We start from the raw sequence: 23,971 nt of genomic DNA, 5'->3' as shown, positions 1-23,971 counted from the left end.
GACGACTCGGCATGCCGTCCTGAATGTAACGAGACCACATTTATGATTTTTGGACAAACAGTTCAGAAGTTATAAGCAAAAATTGCAATTTTTCGTATCTCCGGACCAGTAGGTGGCGCTGCGCCGAAACGCTGTATGTTGCCTCAAGTCATGCTTGTGATGACATGTACCAAGTTTGGTTTGAATACGATAAAGCGTTGCGGAGATATTGCCTTAAGAGTGTTTTTGCAACCGCTACGTAAAATTTGTTTGCGCGTTTATCGCAAATGATTTGACGAATCAACTTGATTTGCAAGATTTTTTGTCAGCATGGTCTGAAGATGATCTGGTTCAATTTTCGTGCAAATCGGATGAACCGTCTAGGACGAGTTCGTAAAAGTAGGTTTTTCGGAAAATTCAAAATGGCGGGAAAATTTTTATGACGGAAAATGACGTCATAGGGTGCAATGGAATCGTCTTGAGCCAAGGAATCAGAGGAAAAAAGAATTTTGTTTCTAGCCCTTATGGTTCAAAAGTTATTAGCATAAACATGAGTCAAATTTTGGACTGATGGTGGCGCTAGAGGGATTGAGTTTGAGACTCCAAATTTGCTACGGTGACATTTCAGACTGTCCTCTATTAGTGTGCCAAATTTCACAACTTTTTACCATACGGTTCTATGGGCTGCCATAGACTTCGTGGCGGAAGAAGAAGAAGAAGATGAATAATAATAATAAGAACGGGAACGGTTTCAATAGGTGCCTTCGCACCTTCGGTGCTTGGCCCCTAATAATAGGAACGGGAACGGTTTCAATAGGTGCCTTCGCACCTTCGGTGCTTGGCCCCTAATAATAATAGGAACGGGAACGGTTTCAATAGGTGCCTTCGCACCTTCGGTGCTTGGCCCCTAATAATAGGAACGGGAACGGTTTCAATAGGTGCCTTCGCACCTTCGGTGCTTGGCCCCTAATAATAATAGGAACGGGAACGGTTTCAATAGGTGCCTTCGCACCTTCGGTGCTTGGCCCCTAATAATAATAAGAACGGGAACGGTTTCAATAGGTGCCTTCGCACCTTCGGTGCTTGGCCCCTAATAATAATAATAGGAACGGGAACGGTTTCAATAGGTGCCTTCGCACCTTCGGTGCTTGGCCCCTAATAATAATTATAATAATAACAAGCAGCCATTAACGGGGCCAAGCGCAACAGAAGCAAACAAGGAAGATAGCAGCAGACCAACTGAAAAAATGAGTAAAGACATTTGAAGCAAAACCGTTAAAACACCACATTAAAACATTGAGTTGTACAGTGCCAATGTCATGTTTTGTTCTATTATAGCGCCACCAAGAGGCACAATCCTACAATTTTTTTTATGTGTCATCGGATTGAGCCCATACATGTGTGTGTCAATTTTGGTGAAAATATCTCATTTCGTTTTGGAGTTATAGACATTTATATGAAAAAACATGTAAAAAATGACTGACACTTGACTTTGATTGGATTTTACTACCCCTTACTATCAATATTTTGACATTTGGGCATTGATGTATAGCTATCGACCTATGTTTCCGATTTTCTGGCGCTCGTTTCGTCTCGATCGGACTAGCGGTTTCGAAGATATCAGCTAATGTTTTTTAAGCGCTAAATTACCGCGCTGCACAAACCATACGCTGAAACCTGGCAAGTCTGGTATCGTTGGACTTGGCAAGGATTCAGGAGACAAAAAAAGTTAGTCCCATGAAAATAAGTCAACCCCACTTAAAGTTATAGGCGTTTGAAAAAAAAAATTATCCACTAGGTGGCGCTGTTTTGAAACTTGTCAGGCTACTTCAGAACATCGTGCTGATGACCCATACCGAGTTTCGTAAAAATCCGTTCATGCGTTCATAAAATACAGCATTTTAGAACATAATTCAAAATGGCCGACAGTCAAAATGGCCGATATGGTAAAATTGGATATCAGACGACTCGGCATGCCGTCCTGAATCTAACGAGATCACTTTATGATTTTTGGACAAATAGTTCAGAAGTTATAAGCAAAAATAGCCATTTTTCGTATCTCCGGACCAGTAGGTGGCGCTGCGCCGAAACGCTGCATGTTGCCTCAAGTCATGCTTGTGATGACTTGTACCAAGTTTGGTTTGAATACGATAAAGCGTTGCGGAGATATTGGCTTAAGTGTGTTTTTTCAAGCATTACGTAAAATTTGTTTGCGTGTAAATCAAAAACGATTTAACGAATCAACTTGAATTCCATGTTTTTTTGTCAACACTGTCTGGAGATGATCTGGTTCAATTTTCGTGTAAATCGGACCAACGGCCTAGGAGGAGTTCGAAAAAGTTGGGTTTCGGTTAATTCAAAATGGCGGGAACATTGTAATGATGTAAATGACGTCATAGGGTGCGATCGAATCGGCTTAAACCAATAAATCGAAAGAAAAAAAGATTTTGTTTCTAGCCCTTATGGTTCAAAAGTTATTAGCAAAAACATGAGTCAAACTTTGGACAGGTGGTGGCGCTAGAGAGATTGATTTAGAGACTCCAAAATTGGTGTGGGTACTATTGGTAATAACCTCTATCAGTGTACCAAATTTCACAACTTTCCCGCAAGCGGTTCTATGGGCTGCCATAGACTTCCATGGCGGAATAATAATAATAATAAATATAGCTGCAAGCAGCCATTAACGGGGCCAAGCGCAACAGAAGCAAACAAGGAAGATAGCAGCAGACCAACTGAAAAAATGAGTAAAGACATTTGAAGCAAAACCGTTAAAACACCACATTAAAACATTGAGTTGTACAGTGCCAATGTCATGTTTTGTTCTATTATAGCGCCACCAAGAGGCACAATCCTACAATTTTTTTTATGTGTCATCGGATTGAGCCCATACATGTGTGTGTCAATTTTGGTGAAAATATCTCATTTCGTTTTGGAGTTATAGACATTTATATGAAAAAACATGTAAAAAATGACTGACACTTGACTTTGATTGGATTTTACTACCCCTTACTATCAATATTTTGACATTTGGGCATTGACGTATAGCTATCGACCTATGTTTCCGATTTTCTGGCGCTCGTTTCGTCTCGATCGGACTAGCGGTTTCGAAGATATCAGCTAATGTTTTTTAAGCGCTAAATTACCGCGCTGCACAAACCATACGCTGAAACCTGGCAAGTCTGGTATCGTTGGACTTGGCAAGGATTCAGGAGACAAAAAAAGTTAGTCCCATGAAAATAAGTCAACCCCACTTAAAGTTATAGGCGTTTGAAAAAAAAAATTATCCACTAGGTGGCGCTGTTTTGAAACTTGTCAGGCTACTTCAGAACATCGTGCTGATGACCCATACCGAGTTTCGTAAAAATCCGTTCATGCGTTCATAAAATACAGCATTTTAGAACATAATTCAAAATGGCCGACAGTCAAAATGGCCGATATGGTAAAATTGGATATCAGACGACTCGGCATGCCGTCCTGAATCTAACGAGATCACTTTTATGATTTTTGGACAAATAGTTCAGAAGTTATAAGCAAAAATAGCCATTTTTCGTATCTCCGGACCAGTAGGTGGCGCTGCGCCGAAACGCTGCATGTTGCCTCAAGTCATGCTTGTGATGACTTGTACCAAGTTTGGTTTGAATACGATAAAGCGTTGCGGAGATATTGGCTTAAGTGTGTTTTTTCAAGCATTACGTAAAATTTGTTTGCGTGTAAATCAAAAACGATTTAACGAATCAACTTGAATTCCATGTTTTTTTGTCAACACTGTCTGGAGATGATCTGGTTCAATTTTCGTGTAAATCGGACCAACGGCCTAGGAGGAGTTCGAAAAAGTTGGGTTTCGGTTAATTCAAAATGGCGGGAACATTGTAATGATGTAAATGACGTCATAGGGTGCGATCGAATCGGCTTAAACCAATAAATCGAAAGAAAAAAAGATTTTGTTTCTAGCCCTTATGGTTCAAAAGTTATTAGCAAAAACATGAGTCAAACTTTGGACAGGTGGTGGCGCTAGAGAGATTGATTTAGAGACTCCAAAATTGGTGTGGGTACTATTGGTAATAACCTCTATCAGTGTACCAAATTTCACAACTTTCCCGCAAGCGGTTCTATGGGCTGCCATAGACTTCCATGGCGGAATAATAATAATAATAATAATAATAATAAGAAATCTAACGATTACAATAGGTGCCTCCGCACCTTCGGTGCTTGGCCCCTAATAATAATAATAAGAAATCTAACGATTACAATAGGTGCCTCCGCACCTTCGGTGCTTGGCCCCTAATAATAATAAGAAATCTAACGATTACAATAGGTGCCTCCGCACCTTCGGTGCTTGGCCCCTAATAATAATAATAAGAACGGGAACGGTTTCAATAGGTGCCTTCGCACCTTCGGTGCTTGGCCCCTAAAAATGCCTCACCTCAAAAATTGCGCGCCATCCCTACAAGTTTCGTGCGCGAGCTTCTTGGAGTCAAGTGCGATCTGAGCAAAAGTACTTCTTTAGGTACATTTCCACGTAAGGTTAACATTCACAAGAAATTGTAATACATTTCTCATTGAACAAACTGAGGTTTTAATTTGGGCCAAATTTTGGATTAAAATTTCATCGAACGGTGACTAATTAATTGTATCAAAATAGTTAAATAAAAAAACACACGAGAGAGATTTTAATATATTATGATTTATTATTCGTCACACCTGTAATTATTAAATACACTGTGAGCTTCCTCTTCTGCAGTTTTAGAACAGCTGTCTTCATCTATGAATTTATTTCATTCTCAAATGTAAATGGTTTCATGTAAACATAAAAACAAGCATGAGACATACAAAGGACAGAATGAGAGTAGCCGACTAATCTAAACAAACAATAAAATTAAAATGATTTAAAATTAATTTTACAACATACACTGAGTCGTATTTACCAAATGCAGAAATCCTTAAGACAACTCAAACTATTTTACACCCAGTCTCAGCTGTCTCAGAGTGTTAGGAAAAAAACACCGGATGGCCTTACATTAATTATTGGTGAGCACAGCATCCAAACCATTTTAAGTCCACCTGTCGTACCCTTGGTTGGCAATACAGACAAGATGGTGTTAGTGAAGGTGGGCTGACAGGAGCAAAACCAGGTTTATGCCAGTGCTTGGAACTTAGAGCAATTCTTAAGAATAATAAAACACCTTAACAGGCGATCAGGCCATGGACATCCTACTCCACTATTTCTTCAGCAGATCCAGTGCTCAACAGTGAAGGGAGTCTGAGGCCCCTGGTGGCCATAACATACATGTCAACATATACATTGTGTATACAGTTAGGAACAAAGTTTGCATAGACATAATTTGCTTGCTTTCCATTTGAACAGTAGTGCCTTTAGAGGAAGCAATGACCACTGAGGTCAGTAAGGGCACCACTGATAGGTGAGGAGGCTGTTTGATCCCCTGCAGTTGGAACTGAACGATGCAATAAGTCCAGTAAACAAAGGAGACACCATTAAAACATTGAGTATTGGCTACCATATTGCAAACTAAAAAACACTTTAGGTCTCTCCAGACCTCACAAAATACTATATACAGAGGAGTCCTAAAAGCATAAGTATGGTCCAATTACCTGGTGAATGTATCAGAATAATTCATAATACTGAGGGGTCAGTGGATTACGGTGGGGTTCAATTTGTCAGTGTTCAATTCACATCAAGAGTAACACTTTTCGGGTGAAAGTTTTGTTAAGGACGATATTTAACATTTAATTGCCACAAAAATGCCTAGCACACATTTTATTAATTCATTCCTTTTCTTTCACGACTCTTTGGGATCATTTCCCCCTTCAATGGGACATATAATAATAATAAAAATAAAATAAAATAAAAGATCAGAATGAAATAATAATCAGCATGAAATCACCATCTCCCACAACACAAATACTGCAGTAATATTAGACACGCTAGTGATAATAAAATGTCTAAAATAAATAATAACTGCTTGGTTTTGTTCTCCAGGATGTTGGGGAAAAAAATGTGCAAAATTAATTTTCTGCGCTTAAAAATGAAATAAATCCTGTGATTAAATATAACACTCTCCTAAAACAAAGCTAACTGCCATTCCAGTCTACCAGGCCTCCATTCACTTGCATAGAAAAATAAAAAATCTAATCCAAAATAAGACTAATAATAGCTGTAATAGATATTACATGGTTTCATCCAATTAAATTAATAGTTTATACATCAAAACATTACAGCCTGAAGGCAAGAACTTCAAAGGTCAAAGGTTAATGCTACAGTGCTGCCCCAAAACCTTCCCATCCAACAAGGCGCAGACTAAAGGAGACATATGAACTGGATTATGCCCTACATTAATGAACCGATCAAGGTTAGTGCTGAAATTCAACAGTCCTCAGTGCATTCATTTATTTAAAATCGCTGTCTGAACTCTACATCCATATCAACATCAAGAGAATTAACATCGAACCACACAGATATCTGGAGTGATCTACACGCTTGGCAGAATGTTGAACGTTTGCTGCATTTTATGTGGTGCAATTTGTTCGAAAAGAGAAAAAAATAAATAAATAAGCTCTTCTGCGGCAATATTAGGTGAGGCTGATTAAACGATGCATTGAGATCTAACGGGTTTGCAGTCTTTGAGCATAGATAGAAAAGTACACTCATCGAGAACGGGTTGGATTTCCTCTTAGTTATTATGCTAATTTGGATAGTCAAACTTTTTTAAATGGATAGTTAAAAGTGGCTCTTTCCCGTTTTGTAAGAGAACATACCGTTTCCCACAGTTCAATTTTGCTCCTCCACTTACCCAACACCAATTAATTCCTCCTACGAGTGCACAACCGGAAAGACGAGCTCTTTTGAAAGAAGACTGAAAGAGAAGAAAGACAAGACCCGTGTGCAGCACGAGACTGACACGATTCACTACACTGCCAAGGCACAGACATACAAGAACACACACTAACAAGCAACAGTACGATGAATAAATAGGTCCTCCAGAACACTAAAAACATAAGTTATTACTAGACACTGCCGCGCTTTTCACGCCGCAGGACTGTTTTATTTAGGTATTCTGGTTGAGTAATATTAGAGGGGGACTGTGGGGTTGGACTGGCACAGATGGCGCTAGAGGTCTACTGTATGTACACCATGGCACCCAGTACACTAGAATTGACTACTAATTATACGGCTGATCTCATCAATCAGGTATCCACCTTCAAAAAATAAAAAAAGTAATAACCGCTTCCTGTTGCAGCACTGGGTGAAAGCACTGTGCGGACGAGATGAGAAACATGGGGCAGATGCAGTGATCCAGTTATCCTTGTGAAATGAGGACTTGAGATGAAATGGACATTACAGAAGGTTGTTCGCCTTCCCTCTCTGTCTCTTTTCACCAGTCTGCCGGCATTTCGGTTCCTTGTCCTCTTCTTGTTGAAGAAATTTAGGCCGAATCTCTCGCTGCTGCGGCTCCATTCTTCTCCTCTGTCTCTCCTCCTCCCCCTTTGTCTTTTTTCTTACCCCCTTTCTCCTTTTTCTTGTCCTTCTCAGCTTTCTCCTTCTCCTTCTTCAGCCTTTCCTTCTCATTCTTCTCCTTGTCTTTCTTGTCCCGCGATTTTTGCTTCTCCTCCTCTTTCTCCCGCTTCTTGTCCTCCCTGGTTTTCTTTTTCTTTTTGCCATCTTCCTCTACTGCTGTTTTTGCAGTCTCTGAGCAAGGAGGTAATGGTGCGTTGTTTGCGGTGGGTGATGGGATGGTGGGGGTGATGTATTCAGAGATGACTTTAGGCGATGGCTGGAGCATGGTCGCACTGGACGTGTGTGCGGTTGGAGCCGGTGGCGTGATAGTAGATGTTGTAGCTAGCGGACTGGGCCCATGAGGTGCCGGCGGACGCCCAGCAGCTCCAGAATTAGAGGCAGGCGGCACTGGAGGTTTTGAGATAACTGCACTGGCGCCACCCCCAAGTGGCTGCAATGGGACGATATCCTGGCCCAAGCTGCCAGAGGTGGAGCTCTTCTTATTCTGTGTATGAAATGGCATCTTGGACTTTCTAAGACCGGGAAGTGACAGGAGGCTTGATGACGCACGCAAGGGTCCGGGGGCAGGGATATGACCACCCAGGAATGAGAGGCTGCCGCCAGAGCTGATTGCAGCAGCCCGGTGTTTCTGCTCATAGATGGCCCGTGTGCCGTGCAAACGGCGAATCGGTTGGTGAGTCAACTCCCCACGAGATTCCCGCCACTTACGCACCTGAATACTGCACTCCCTCTCGATCAGGGCTTCTGTTACAGACAGAGAGACCACCTGAAAACAGAGCAGAGAGTATGAGAAAGGATACAGCATTCTGCACTGCTACTTCTCTATTGTGTATTCTCTCGTTAGAGTGAGTTTGTGCGCACACCTCTTGCACCAGAACTTCCTCCTTGATGCTTTCAGGAGGGATGTTCCTTAGTCGCTCCATGGTCTCGTACATGCCCTGCACCTCACGGAGCTTATCCACAGACCCCAACATCTGCTTAAGTAGCACCAAACCAACCCGGAACACAATCTTCACTCCTGACAAACAACATAAAAAAAAGGAATTAAACATCGCTGAATTACATGTACCAAAAAGTATGTAAATTTAACCCATGCAAGTACCTATCAGATCTTGAAAATGTTAGAATGTTACAAAAGATTTCTAATTTAAATAAATGCTGTTCTTTTAAACTTTGTTTTCATCGAAAATATACAGATTTTTTTTTATTTTTAAAGCTGCACAACTGTTTTCAACATTAGCATATATAACGTATACACACACCCTAATAATCCGCTAGTAATCTGACTAGTAGGGGAGTTGGAATAAAAAAAGTCCCACGTAACCACATCAACGGGAATAAAAATGGCCAAATCCAATTAAAATTTAATTCGATAGGAACACTTGATCGGACTGAAAATTTAAACTGGCAAGTTCTGTGCATGTGCAATGACGTAGAAATAGTGTAATGACGTATGGCGCATGGATCAAGCTGTTGTTTTTGATGAATATAGTGTCATAAATTAGCCTGACAACAAGCCAGACCCACATCAAGATGTTGGGTCTGGGAACACACCATTGGCAGGGCTCAATCCGAGGGGCGGGACAAACGGTTGTCTTTCAAATTCCCTCTGCAAGCAATTGGATAGCGCTACAACCAACCAGAGAGCAACGTGAAGTGGAGCTAGTTGATGGATTAAACTTTCGCCGTATCCGGTCGGCAAAACTCCGAACACATGTTCCTTTCTTAAGAATGACTTCAGTGCCGTTCTTTGTTCTTTTCTCAAAGAAAAGCTCAACTCAAAGTCTTCAGGAGTCGCGGCCAAAGCCGATTCGAAAGACCGCAGTTCGCCAGCTTCTTTGTTTACGAGTAGCACGTGGAACCGCCGCAACTCTGCCGTGACGTGCCGTCATTATGTGAAGCCCGCCCACCGACTCTATACACGATGTGATTGGCCTGACCAGAGTTTGGTTTTTGACCTCGCAGGTCTACCGAGAGTTGCTAGACTACACTCGCGGCAAATTAGATTTGCTGCCGCTAGGGTGCGTCTAGATTTCTAGGCTAGTCATAAATGACTGTCTACCTAAAATTCTCCTTCAACTCAACGTGAAGTGTATTGTGAAGTGGTTCAGGACAAGGTTGTCCCACCAGTTCTTGCTTTGGACTCTCACCCACAGACGGCTTGTTTTTGGGAGCGGGAAGGAGCATTTTCACTGCTTAATAGATAGAAGCAGTGCTCGTTTATGTGCTCGTCGTGTCCTAATTAGGACCCAAAATAGATCAATATTAAGTCTGCTTTTTGAAACAAAGAAAAGGAGGATGGCCAGTGTGCGGAAACAGCGGGAAACTTTATTTGTGTGGTGTGCACATGTCAAAAGATTAAATGCGATTTGAAGCTTATGACATATAAACGCTTACATCTACCTGATCCCTTTATTTAGCGTTCATGTAAACACTACATTTGGATTCAGAATTATTTCATTTCGATTGAAACAAAAAGTGTCCATTTAAACGTAGCTACTAATAGTAATATCAGTTTCGTGAGCAGCAAATCAGCACATTTGAATTATTTATGAGGGATCAATGTGACACTGAATAGTAATGATGCAGAACATTCAGCTGTCATAAAAAAAACAAATGGCATTTTAAAATATATTACTGATTTACTGTATTTTTATCAAATAAATGCATCCTTGGTGAAGAGTCTTTATTCAAAATCATAAAAAAATCTTACCAATACTAAACTTTTGACTTTAAACTAGTGCTGTCAAATTGATTAATCGCGTTTAATCACATCCAAAATAAAAGTTTGTGTTTACATAATATTATATGTATATATGTATATATGTATATATATATATATATATATATATGTGTGTTTAAAAATACACACGCATGCATGCATATATTTAAGAAAAATGTGTTATTTACAGTATACAGTATAAACATGCAAATACTTCTTAAATATATACATGTATGTGTGTGTATTCAAATACACATAATTATACACAGTACACACACATATATTTATAAACAAACTTTTATTTTGGATGCGATTAATCACGATTAATCGATTTGACATCACAACTTTAAACATACAAACTAAACTTTAAACATATAATCTGAACAAACAGAGCACAGTAAAAACATCACAAATTGCAGATGCTTATATTCACTAATGCGTATGACTGACCTTCACAGAAGAACATGTCCCAGACACGCAGGACACAAGACCAAGGCAGCGTACGGGAGAAAATGCACATAAACCACTCTGTCATGTACAGGATGGGGTCGATCTTAAATTTCTTCAGGTGACGGTAAGCCATGGGACACACTCTCCTCAGAAGAGAGAAAAAAATCTCTCCGTCTAGCTGGATAGCCTCCTGATGGACAGGAGGGAAGAAGAAAGAGGAGTTTATAAAAAATAATCACTCTCCTCTGTGGTCCTAGTAAGTCTCTTTGGGTTACTCACCAACCCAGCACTGTAGTAGCCTGGCAAAAATTTCTCACAGATTTGCACAAGACACCAGAAGGCTTGCTAGAAGAAAATAACAGTGAAAATAGTGACAGGGTTATATCATGTTATAATACTCTGACATACATTTTCTTCATCCTGTTTCTTTTTTTAAAAGAAAATCAGCCCAGCAAAGCCACCTAGACTTTTGAGCTTTGTTCAACTCTGTCTTACCTCAGCAGGCATGTGCATGAGCAGCACTGCTGCCACTGGTGCCTGGGCCTGACAGTAGCCTTCATCCGGCCGGTAGATTGTATAGGCCTTCAATATACGGTAAAGGTCCTGCTGCCTGAACACACATAAAACACACAGAGAGAGGTTCAAAATAAATGGAAGTGATGAAAAACATTTTGGACAATAAGAATTGCTGATATTTATTTTTGTGGTATGGACAATCAATAATTTTATGAAATTATGGTGTTTTGCTTTGTTATTTTGTAAAATAATACATCATTATTATTAGCATTGATGTATAAACAATCAAAACACAACATGCTTAAATCACATTATTGTCCACATCACAAAAAAAATATCAGCAATTCTACAGTGTAGTAAAGTGTACTGTTTGAATTGGGCAAGATATTATCAGCTTGGCATAGATATATTCCCCAACATATAATAGATAAAATGAAAAACAACAGAGCAGAGGAGAGAGATGTGAAAGTGTGGGGAAGTATAAAACTGAAGCCCAAAGTTCATAAATCCCCTCCCATGGCTTCGTGGGATAGTACAGTGTCCATTTGCGCACTTCCGAATCTCGCCAGAAGTAGTAATTCATTCAGGTACTTTTTGCCTACTTCGAATACTATGAATTCGGACACACTACTCTGTTGGCATACTGTTTTGCGCATACTATATATTAGGGAAGTAGTCGATTTCGGACGCAGCATTGGTCTTATTCTTGGGAAAAATGAGGGTCTGTGGCTCTACTATTGGAGAATAGCTAACAGCTAACTTGGATCACATGTGCCTTGATAACCAATCACATTACAGCCTTGACGTCATTGAATTTCGTTCAGAGTTCTGTGTCAGTCAGTCACTGTTTGCGGATATCATAGAAACGAATGAGAAGTGCCGTAAACTGAATCATACCTGTCTCGCAATTGTGTGTAACTTCTCTAAAACAAATGTTTAAGAGCAAACATGTTGAAGATTAGCCAATAAGCTGACGATTCATTATATAAGCTATTTCCTCAAAAAAAAAAAAGTGATTTATTCAGTGAAGCCTCTTCTCCATTGACATCCATTAAAAAAATAGCCTCTTGTCTTCTTCCCTGCCTACCACAGAGTAAGCAGGCATTACGCTTTTTTTTTGGCTAAGGTTACAGGCTTGCCTTCAAGTGGTTTTGGTAACAAATCAGGCAGCACACATACAGTACACATGTTGTATTCTGGTGATGAAATTGGCATAAAAACTGAAGTATACTTTGGGCTTAAGAGGGTCAGTGCTGGTATCAATATGTGTCAATATGCATAGTGCAGTGAATAAAGACTAAAAGACCAAAAAAAGTCCTTCCTTCAGTTTCCAGGATTGTGTAATGATCTAAATAAAGGCCTTACATCACTCTTTCTCTTGATAAAACCCTCATCTGAACTTACCCATGTCCTCCCCGAGCAGCAAACATCTCATGAAACGGGAACTGCCTGTGCAAGTCCTTCTCTATGATGTCCAACCACTTTGGATCTCCCTGTTCTTGCTCCAACTCCTGAGAGACAAAAAAGGAAGGTGAACAAATATGTCTATAATAAAAAAGTTTGTACAAGAAAACGAGTGTTTTTGCTGCTAAATTGTGACTAAAATTGTGACAATTTAACAAAATATTGTTAGTGGTCACAGCTTTACTATCAAATGTGAACTGGAACAAATATGCAATATGATTAGCAGATGCAATTAATGGTGTAATACAGTAAAAATATAATCTGATGTGTCTGTCTTCTAATTGTTTAATGTTAGTTAGGAGCCCCTGAAGAGTAAAACCTATATAGTTAACAACAGCAATAGCATATGAACTTGGGAGAAGTTGATTTAGGGCCATGAATGTTCCAACAGAAGGTGTATCAAACCTGACCATACCTCAAACTTTCCAGGATTGGCGTCAAGGAGCTCCTGGCTGCTGGAAAGCAGCTGCCAAGCTTTAGCTCTGAGTGAGGAAGGGATTCCTTTCCTGCAGCGCATTTTTACCTGCATCAGAAAGAAAACATATCACAGCATGTATCAACATTCATAAGCACAGTATTTTCTAATCCAGTCAGGAATGCCTTCTCTGAACCTTTAAATAAGAAACAGACCTTTTGAAAGCGCCGGGATACCCATTTGTCCCAGTTTCTGAACATGTCCAGCCATTTCATCTCTCTCTGTCTCGCCACAGCCACAGCGATTTCCGCCTCACTACAAGTCAGAGAGGGATTCACAAACACATAAAACACATACAACGCATAAAGCTACAAGCGCCCACACAAGCCGAGATATTGTTGAGCTTTTGACAAATGGTTCAAAGTCAAAAAGGGTTTACACTGAATCTGAAAGAACAGATTAATCTAATATACAGACAACTGCTGCTTTTGAATCTCTCAAAACTAATTAGAAAGCCCTGAAATCTTCTGTGTTATTTGGTGAATCAATATGCTTTTGGGTTACACTTTATTTATGTATTTATTTATTTATTTATTTATTTATTTATTTATTTATTTATGTATTTAGGTGATGTAGTTACATTGTACTTACTCAAATAAGTATTGAGTAATATTGATTAACTACATGTATTTACTATAGAGTTTTGTTAGGGTTAGGTTTAGGGTTAGTTACTTGTAATTATGCATAATGTACTGTTATTACTATAGTAAGTACATGTAGTAACGTATGTCATCTTAAAATAAAGTGTTACCAGATTTTGTAGCTTTGTAAAGACATATCATCTACCAAATGAACAAGCTTAGTAGTAGTGATGCCCGACAGATAGAACACCTTGAGTCTGAGACTTAGGTCTTACTTAAAATAATGATAGTTTTATAATGACAGACATTCTTTCTGTTTGTCATTGGTCCAAAAAACGATAGTCCCTCCCCAAACTCACACCACTGATTGAACAAATTATGGTATTTTGGGCTTGTCGAGATGCTCAGACACACGACAGCAGCACAGAGCCAATATTTACACTATTCAGGAAAGCATCTAGTAAAAAAAAAATGTTTAAAACTTACTTAGCTTCAGCCTTCACTTGGACTCTAAAGTAGAAATTTGTGAACATAGTGAACAAGTCAGTAGCTTACAGACAAGAAATAACATCTCAGAACAACACCTTTTAGATTTATGAAATGTAGAGGTTAATAATACCATTGATAATTAATAATAAAATGTACTTTTTTAAAACAATTTACTTATAATTAAATAATATGTATATATCATTTACTACTACTAAATACCCCAAAGTATCATATTTTATTAAATGTACAAAATTCGTTTTTAACATTTAATCTGTAGAAAACATGTGGCTTTTAATAAATAGACTGAGATCTTTTTAACCTTGAAACTTGACTAGACACTAATTCAGGTCTGACCGTCTGACTGTGACAATAACTTGTAAACAAAAATAGCAGAGAAATAAATCTGACAGACAGCACGCTGACCATATGAGAAAGTCTAATTTAAGACTAACCTACACTGACCCTTTTTAAATAGCTGAAAAAGCATGTGGTGGTTAATAAGTTAATGCTGAACAGGAATAAAAAAAGGAAACATTAAAATGTAAAGAAGAACAGTGTTAGTGCCCGTTTTAGCTGAATTAGTCAGTACTAGAGATAAAGCAGAGACAGTCAGGGGAAGAGAGAGACAAAAGTGAGACAGTCAGTGCACTCTGACTCAGACGAGCCCTCTCAGCACAATCTGAGTCACTTACAACAAACACATGAAGGACACAGAGAAGCAGCGAAAGAGACAGACACAGGAAAAACGCACCAAATGCTCATCCTGCTCTTGGCTGTAGGCATAAATTATTAATATCCCAGCAGCACACTTCACGTCAGGTGCTGGCAATTACCCGATCATTCTCATTCATTATAAATGCTTAATCTGATTTATCAAACCAAGTAGAGACAAACAGAAGAATTAAAATAATAAAATATTACAAATTATATAAGAGCATTTCAACTAGTATATACAAATAATGAATTTCAACATGAAATCAAATACTTTCTTAATGTATTTCATGGTCTTGTTGTGCTTGGGTTGTGCAATGTAAAAAAAAAAATCTAAATTTTTTTCTGCCTTTGACAATATTCAATATATATATATATATAAAATGTATTTGTTCAGAAATGGCTTAGAAACAGTAAAACAATAGCTTAAAATCATCAACACCTGCTTTCAAATGTAAAATGAATCATTGAACCACAGTTTTAAATAGACCCTTTTCACATTTCCAGGTTTCTCAGAAGCGGAAGTCGTCATGGTTGGGTTAACTTTTATAGCGGTGAAAGAGAGAATACATTAAATATATTTTTGTGTGCCCATTTGCTCAAATAGCAAAAGAAAAACTCCCTCAACTTTCAAAAAGAGGGAAAAATATAGTGAGATTGATAACGGCAGTGAAAAGAGAGAAATATGTTCATTTTTACCATCACTCCCATAGACGCTGTATTAGAAACACCCTCACAGCAGCGGTAATTTGTTTTTTGTAATTTGATGCAAAAGTAATATAATACAAAGTATTAGTGTTATAAATTTACTTGCATTTAAAAAAAATTTAAATAAAAAAAACTTGGCAGGATTTATGAGTGACCGTTAAAACGCGTCATCACAGTCTGTGAAAAGGGTCCACAGATTCTTTGTACTGATAGTTTGAACTGATTCAAAAAAAAGATTCAAACATACCAACTCTTAAGGCCTATTCACACTAAAGGCTGATTTATACTTCTGCGTCGGAACTGCGCCGTAGCCTCTACGCCGTGGCCAACGCGCCGATTTTCATTTATACGTCTGTGTCCTTGTCCGCATTGACCTGCATTTACACATGCAGAGGGATCATGATTTACGCGTTGTTACATTTTTGGAGAGGTGCATGTCAGGGTACGTCGTAGGCTATGCATGCAACACACAGCCTACGACGTAGCTACGGCGTACACTCGACGCAGGAGTATAAAATGCGCTTAAGCCCACACCACAACTATATCAACAATAACGACAAAGAGGATTGATATCATTGGAATTGCTTTTAGAATGATTTTTTTCCAGCTGATGAACGATAAAGACACTGAAAGCCAAGCAGAATCCACAACAGAAAACCCATTAGATAATAAAAGAAAAATAGTTTACGAACAGTGTTTCAAGTTAACTTTATATACAAGTAAAATTAATTATAGTAAGTAGTATTATATTAAAATATGATTATATTAACTTCAGAATTAATTTGACAAGCATGTAGCTGACAGTCGAAAAGCATATGGAGGCAATATGCAGGAAAGGGAAGGATTTATACAATGCAAAATACTCTGAACACATTAAATGCTGAAATATGTAACATGCTCTTATAAACTGAAGTGGTTATTCTTTGCTCTCTGTGCTTATAACAAAAAACTAAAAATAAAACCATAAAAATAATATGCAAATGTGTTTTTCAGTTGACACCCACCTTCCCTCACTGTACTGTGCTCCTCCCAGGAAGCCATATTTATCAGTACGCCTCACTGGACCATTGATCTCAGAGTCTGATCCCACCGAGCTGCCGTCCTCGCCGAGCCCTGACAGAGACTCCAGAGTGCCTGACATCAGGCTGGCCGACTCCAGGTAGCTGAGCGTGTCCGGGGCTGGACGTGTGTAAGTGGAGGGCAGAATCACGGACCCACCAGACTCCTGCACCAGTACGGCTGGGAGTTCGGCCTTGGAGGGTGTGCAGGGGAGCTCAGGGATCATCTTATCGATGCTGGGGCTGTTGGGTTCGGGGTTTTGGGTAGGCTCGGGCTGGGGGACTGTTTGTGCTTCTGTTTGCCTGGAGTCTTGTGAGGAGGGGGCCGGGTTGGAGACGGGAATGGGAGGAGGGGTAAACTGAGGAGGAACGTCCATGGGGGGAGCAGGACTGGAATTCTGGCTCACTTGAACGATGGGATACAGATTAGGACTGGGATTAAGTTCAGGCGATGGGGGCATCTGCTGTTCCTGCTCTGAGTCCTGTGCTTCAGTGTGCTGTTCCGTTTGGATTAAATCATGTTTCCCATTAGACTCTCCATCTGTAGCAACTATTACCTCTACTGGTGGGCCAACAGCGCTCTTGGTTGCTGTTGAAGAGGCATCTGCACTGTTTTGGCCAAGTGTGGTCTCCCAAGACGAAGAGTTTTTTCCACCTGCCTGTAATGTTGGGTTTCCCATTACGGCTCGGTTCCCGTAGAGTGTCGATTTTGGGATGGGAGTTTCTGAAGGAAGAGGCTGTGGGCTGGAGGGAGCAGGCACTGATTGGTCGCCCATACTCGGAGGGGAGGGGGTAAGGGCGGAGATTTCAGCCATAGCTGCTCCTCAATGATACAGCTGATCAAAAGAGAGACAAAACCAGAGTCAGTGATTATTATTCCTTGAAATACAAGAATAAAAACAAACACCGTCATTTCATTAAAAGTGTACACCCCTTTCGGTCTGAGAAGTGAATGGCTGCAATGAAGCAGGTGTTTAAATGTGACTAATACTCTCAGTTGGCAGGAAAAGAGAGAAAACATTAACGTATAAAATAAAATAAATCCTGTACCAACTAAATCTTCTGTGAAATTCTACGGGCATGTCTCATATCACAGCTCTTCAGAGAAACAATTTTCCCTTTTGTTTCACCTACACACCTAACATACACACCTAAAAGGTGTAAAACTAATCTCTGTGCACTCTGTGACTCACAATAATCACAAGTTAGATATTATTATTTCTTATCAGTTAAAATAAATAAGGGGGGAACTATACTGAAATATAATATCTTATAAAAGTTAAACAAAAAAAAAATTCTGTAGCAATTGACAACATGCTTAACTTGAGAGTGTATTTAACTATGTGTATTTAACCCAGAATGCACACTACCATTCAAAAAACTTTTGTTGAAATGCTTTTGAAATAAGTCTCTCATGCTCACCAAGGCTACATTTAGATTGCCTATTTGATATTTGATACAGTTGAATTATTTTATACAGTAAAACCAGTTATTTTGTGAAACAATGTTAAAAAAAAAAAAACTGTTGTCTATTTTAGTATTATTTTTTTGAAGTAATTTGTCCCGAGAAATAATTTTTTTTTACATTTCACACGCTTTCAGAGAGGCGGCTTGTGCGCACATTTCGGTGTGTGTGTCGGACATCAGACAGCACAAGACTGCAAGGGGTAGTTTTTCGCGAGTTATTGCGTTTAATAACTCTTTTTAACGTCAAGCAAGTCCCATAAGTAACAGTCGTGTGCCCAGTCTATTCTCTGCTATATGCATCGACCTAAAACGTACACTTTTCACAATGTTGAAGCAGCCTATTAAAATCATTCAGATATTGCGTGCCGTTGCGATATGCATATTGCGATATGTACATTTGCGATATATTGTGCAGCCCTAATTGGTTTAGATTAATTAATATTACCTTCTTCACAAAATAAAAATATTTACTAACTCAAAAAATTTTATCGGTAGTGTCACTTTCACATCCAAATTAATAGTGACATTTTTTCCTCTAAAAAAATTTGATTTAAGAAAACGAAGATTTCAATCAAATGTACTTCTAACCATTTAGGCTAAAGATGAAGAGGAGATATACAGCAATTTGTGTGAAAGTTATATCACTAAACAGTAAACACAGTCACTTTAATAGTGAAATTCATTGGTCTATATCTAAATTAGAAACTAAAATAAATAAAGGGTAACAACTCGTGACATGACGCATTGTATTTAAGCATATCCTAGAGTAAGACACATTCAGACCAGAGGATGACCTTTCAATTATTTGGTAAAGACAAAAGTGAATCGTTTCAAAAAAGGTCTTAATGAATATACATTATTATACAGGTGCAAACAACAGTAATATGATAGGCTGCACTAGACTTTACAGATCTAGTTTAGGTACAGTGTAAAGGAACAGGTTACCACTATTTCCTCTTACACCAAGTTCTGCCTCATAGACCTCCATATGATCTATATATAAATGTGTCAAGAGTACACATGCTGACAGGAGATAAAACAGGAAGTGGTTCCTTGACAGCACTGTGTCTAAAAGTTCGAAGATGCTTGTGAATGTGAAGCCCAAATGCTGTCTAGGCAGACAGCTCACTAGGTTGACACACAACCCATGTGTGATTGTCAAACTGTGGGGTGTCCACAAAAACCTGATAAAACATTCACAGACATCAGATGACTATTAAAAAGTAATGTGTAATAAAGAGTTAATGCACGATAAACTATTAATAATCTAAATGTTATTAAAAACTCCACTAAAACTTATCAGGAAGTCTTTGTGGTAGAGATAGGAAGTCTTACTCATTTTTACAAATCGGTTCATTCAGACGATTAAATTATCCTTTTTAAAACATGGTGTATTTAATAAATGCTCATAAATCACTCTCAAAAAGAACAAAGTCATTTGGTACCTAAATATAAATGAGTATTTACATTAGACAATGCTAAAACATTTACATATTGGATGAAAACCTTTTTGCCCCATTTTAATGCTGATTCAAACAACCAACTTGTATGTGATAATAAAAAGGTCATATTTTTGTTATATTTATGCTGTTTGATTAAAGTAATGTATTGTTCGTGCCCAACTGTCAAATCCTCCAAAATACTCTTAAAGTATTTGTAATCAGTCAATCAGTTGTTGATTAAAAGCCCAAATTGTAAATGAATCGTTCGAACTGTTTTTGTGATCGGTTCAACAGATTCACTGAAATGATCCGGCTCAAAAGAATGATTCGTTCAGGAAACGGACAATGCTGGTGGGACTCCACCATAGACAGTAGGACTCCACCCATACACATGAACTGTGCTCATTCCGGGTGACCAAGACTAATAATATCTAAACTGTGAGGACTGAGAGGAGATGTAAACAAACCACACTTAAGAACTTTCAGGGGCAGTTTTTAAAAAGGTATTGGTGCAAATGTGTGAGCTGTCAATCGCAGTGTGACTAACCACATGTGAGGTGACTGGACAATAATACAGTAGTACCGGATACCGGGAAACCTCCATTTGTAAAAGACCAACACCTATACAAAATACATCACACTTTTGAAGGAAAGACTACAGTTATAAAACACACAAACAAGGTCATAAAGTGATCATTTGGTACCCGAGACTGCTTAACCCACAGGAGTAACGTTAGCTGGATTTGTGACTGCTAAATTTAATATAAAAGCTACTAATCGTGCTGTCTGATCTGTCATGCAACAGCATCTCAACAACTAAAATTTGTCTTTATAGTGCTGAGCATCACCATTCACTCCGTGGTACATACGACGAATAAAAATGATAAGTTTCTAATTGTATTGTTCTCATTTAGTTGCTGAAATTGGCCTGCTAACTTGCTAGCTCATGCCCACAGTATTCAGGGCGGCCGATCAGCTCAACTTCCCGGTTTACGCGCAGGAAAATAGTGTTATTAATTTTAATTAATCTGTTTTGACACATCTGCCTCGCCTGAGAGAAGATAATAGAGAAGAGTGTGCAGACTCACCCGCAGCTGAGGGATCTGTCCGTCCGTTCCGGGGGGGCTCCTGTCCACACCGGTTACCGTGATCCCCCGCCACCGCCGCCGCCGTTTAACGGATGTAAGGAAGGCAGGCAGTTGATAAGCCACTGGGCCGATAGAGAAGTTTTAATGATAACCCTAAAAGTGAGGTTAGGGGTCTGTGAGTAGAGGGTGGTGTGTTGAAGGGCTAACGGTGTTAGCTAAACACTGCCGCTCCGCACTGGTTTCCCACTCATCCGCGCGCAAATAGATCCCTATCAGTGTTGGCATTGAGTTCTCTTGTGCATTGCGTTTGAGAAAGTTAAGAAACCTCACTAAAATGGGAATCGGGCCACATCGCTGGAAGAGATAAACACGGCCCAGATGACATCTCGCCGTGTCCGCATTTCCTACAACCAACTCTGAGTGACAGCGACGTGCGCGCACCCGTCCCGCTAGACGTGAGCGCCCAGTATCGACTAACGTAATGACGTCGGTCAGGTCAACGCTGAGGACTTTAAACATTTTTAGTTTTCACTTCTTTTTAATGTTTAAGTGACTTGTCAGTATTTTTATTATATATTTATTTGTCAGTGTTTAAAAAAAATTGTATTGTGTTTAATATGTACCTATTATTAAGATAAATATGATAAGGTAAAACAAAATTAAGGGAATTTTTTTTAAACTAGATTAAAACTAGATTAACTAGATAAAAAAGTTTGTCGAGACAAGTATAGTAAAAGTATAGCCAGAAAGTTTGAAATAGTTTGAAGTTTAAAGTTTGAAATAGTTTGAAAAGTTTAAGTTTGAAATAGTTTGAGTTTTAGTTAGTAGTTTCGAACAGCTATGCGGTTGCTAGGGTACTCAGGTGGTTGCTAGAGTGGTTGCTATGCAATTGCTAGGGTACTTGGAGTAGTTGCTAGGGTGTTGCTATGCGGTTGCTAGAGTGGTTGCTATGCGGTTGCTAGGGCACTTGGGGTGGTTGCTAGGGTGTTACTATGTGGTTGCTAAGGTACTTGGTGTGGTTGCTAGGGTGTTGCTATGCGGTTGCTAGAACACTTGGGTGGTAGCTAGGGTGTTCTGGGTGGTTGCTATGCAGTTGCTAGGATGTTCTGCGGTTGCTAGGGTATTCTGGACGGTTGCCACGGTATTCTGGGTGGTTGCTATGAGATGGATAGAAATAGTCAGATGATACAGAAATAGTCAGATAGATAGAAAGAAATAGTCAGATGAAACTTAATTAAATAAAAATTAAGCGTCAATTGTTTTTTGGTAATGCTTTACTTCAATGGGGCCTTGTTAAGTGTAATTACACATAAGTAGAGTGGTATAAATAAATGTTTAGGCTACTCACTATAGGGTCGGGTTTATGTTTAGGGTTAGTTGCATGTAATTATGCATAATTTACAGTTATTACTGTAGTAAGTATGTAACAGATAACAAAGACACTGTAAATAAAGTGTCATTGTTTTTATGCAATAAAAGTAGATAGTAACAAATTAATACATAAATAATGAAAAGACTATTGGAAAAAGGTGAGCAGAATATCATTAGTTATGTCATTTTGTAGTTAAATTTCACAATGTATCGAATCAACCCTGAAACATGATCTTTTTGTATGCCAGGGTAATACAAATGGCATATGCCAAATGAAAGACAAAAATCAGTTACAGGTTATACAAAATCATTACAACGGGTAAATCAAACTATAAGGCACTTAATCCAAAATTATTTTTTACAGATCAGGTGTCAGGTGTATTATGTGTAAATCTAATATAAGAGATATTTAGATGGAGAGAGGACACCTATTTTGGAGAATAGATAGTTCGAAATGCCATTAAAAATGCATTATCATTAATTGTGTTATCCACTAGATGTCGCTGTTGACCTACAGTTTGTATCTGCCAATGTAGCCAATCTCTATTTGTCTAGCCACAAATTCAACTCAGGGGTAAACCTCAGACAATTAGCGTTATGTTCAGCTGGTTATGCTGTCGTTAATCAATTATATAAGGATAAATATTGTGACGGTCACTATGGAAGCTGTTGCGAGGTACTCCCATAGTTCACGACTCATTTCAAGGGAATGCCCCTGAACTGGAGCCAGTTGGGAACACCCTCATGTTTTAACCTCTCTCTCTCACTCACTCACTCACTCACTCACTCACTCACACACACACACACACACACACACACACACACACACACACACACACACACACACACACACACACACACACACAGGTTTGTTTTGCTATCTAAGTGAGGACATACCATAGGCGTAATGTTTTTTATATTGTAGAAACTGTACATTCTTTCCCCCTACACTACCCCTACCCCTAAACCTACCCATCACAGGAAACATCTGCATTTTTAATAAAACACTGTTTGGTATGTTTTCTAAAGTTATTTTAAATATCAGGACATCTGAAATGTCCTAGTATTTCATGTTTACATTGTAGGCTAATACCACCAGTGTAATACCCGTGTCATTATACAAATGTGTCCTCATAAATCACAAACACACACACACACACATAGAAAAAAATGTCCACAAACACACACACAATGCATTTCTTTCTTTCTTTTTTGAGTGTAAACAGAGAGAGAGTCTACTTTCATGTGTCATGTCTATGGGAACCAAATCCAAAATGATTGCTATGATACCGAAAAATAGAAGCTAATGTGGAAAATCTGGCCTCATAGTAAAATCATGTGGTGTTTCTTGTACAGGCAGAGATGGAAAATCTGAGATTCTCATCTCATCTCTATATGAGGGTGGTTATTGTGAGTCACTGCAATAATTCTCTAAGGAAGGGAATCTGAAAGTCTTTGCTGCCATGGGGGGTGGATCGCAGATCTCAATCCAATCGAGCATCTGTGGGATGTGCTGAATAAACAAGTCCGATCCATGGAGGCCCCACCTAGCAACGTACAGGACTTAAAGGATCTGCTGCTAACATCTTGGTGCCAGATACCACAGCACACCTTCAGGGGTCTAGTGGAGTCCATGCCTTGACGGGTCAGGGATGTTTTGGCTGCAAAAGGGGACCAACACAATATTAGGAAGGTGGTCATTATTTTATGCCTGACCGGTGTATATGTATCATTAACAAGTGATTCAAGTGATCCTTTTAATTAATTTATTAGAGCCAAGATTGCTAGGGGATATGGAACAATTCTGAGATAAATTGTGTAAAAATGTAAATAAATAATATATAATCATAGTAATAACAACAACATCAAATAAAAAATACTTTTTAAAGACTGGGCAGAAATCATGACATTTAAAA

The 23,971-nt window shown here is 38.9% G+C and overlaps 1 protein-coding gene across 2 annotated transcripts; it reads right to left on the bottom strand.

Moving 5' to 3' along the window:
• Positions 1 to 4,651: 4,651 nt before the first annotated feature.
• Positions 4,652 to 21,127, bottom strand: tbc1d10b (TBC1 domain family, member 10b). Of its 2 annotated transcripts, XM_079820212.1 has the most exons (11): positions 20,685 to 21,123; positions 16,634 to 17,523; positions 14,208 to 14,231; positions 13,296 to 13,395; positions 13,081 to 13,188; positions 12,606 to 12,712; positions 11,181 to 11,295; positions 10,965 to 11,030; positions 10,686 to 10,875; positions 8,377 to 8,531; positions 4,652 to 8,279 (listed from the first exon to the last, which is right to left on the bottom strand). In XM_079820212.1, exons 2-11 carry the CDS (start codon positions 17,500 to 17,502, stop codon positions 7,422 to 7,424), a joined length of 2,592 nt encoding a protein of 863 aa, XP_079676338.1. In that variant the 5' UTR covers positions 17,503 to 17,523; positions 20,685 to 21,123; the 3' UTR covers positions 4,652 to 7,421. The 2 variants fall into 2 exon arrangements, with proteins under 2 accessions (XP_079676338.1, XP_079676339.1); XM_079820213.1 differs by lacking the exon at positions 14,208 to 14,231 and having other exon boundaries at positions 20,685 to 21,127.
• Between the last annotated feature and the right edge of the window lie 2,844 nt (positions 21,128 to 23,971).

The sequence above is a fragment of the Gobio gobio genome, assembly GCF_949357685.1.
Source record: "Gobio gobio genome assembly, chromosome: 1".
NCBI lineage: Eukaryota > Metazoa > Chordata > Actinopteri > Cypriniformes > Gobionidae > Gobio > Gobio gobio.
The sequence above is the reverse complement of the archived record's forward strand: the minus strand, read 5'-3'. Positions and strand labels throughout refer to the sequence as shown.

Bases quoted from the DNA above. Each gene is read 5' to 3' on its own strand.
- tbc1d10b (XM_079820212.1), bottom strand. From the start codon at position 17,502: ATGGCTGAAATCTCCGCCCTTACCCCCTCCCCTCCGAGTATGGGCGAC. The intron at 13,396-14,207 runs GTAAGTTTTAAA...TCTGACTTGTAG, and splicing joins CAAGTGAAGGCTGAAGCTAA to TGAGGCGGAAATCGCTGTGG. The intron at 13,189-13,295 runs GTCTGTTTCTTA...TTTCTGATGCAG, and splicing joins TATCCCGGCGCTTTCAAAAG to GTAAAAATGCGCTGCAGGAA.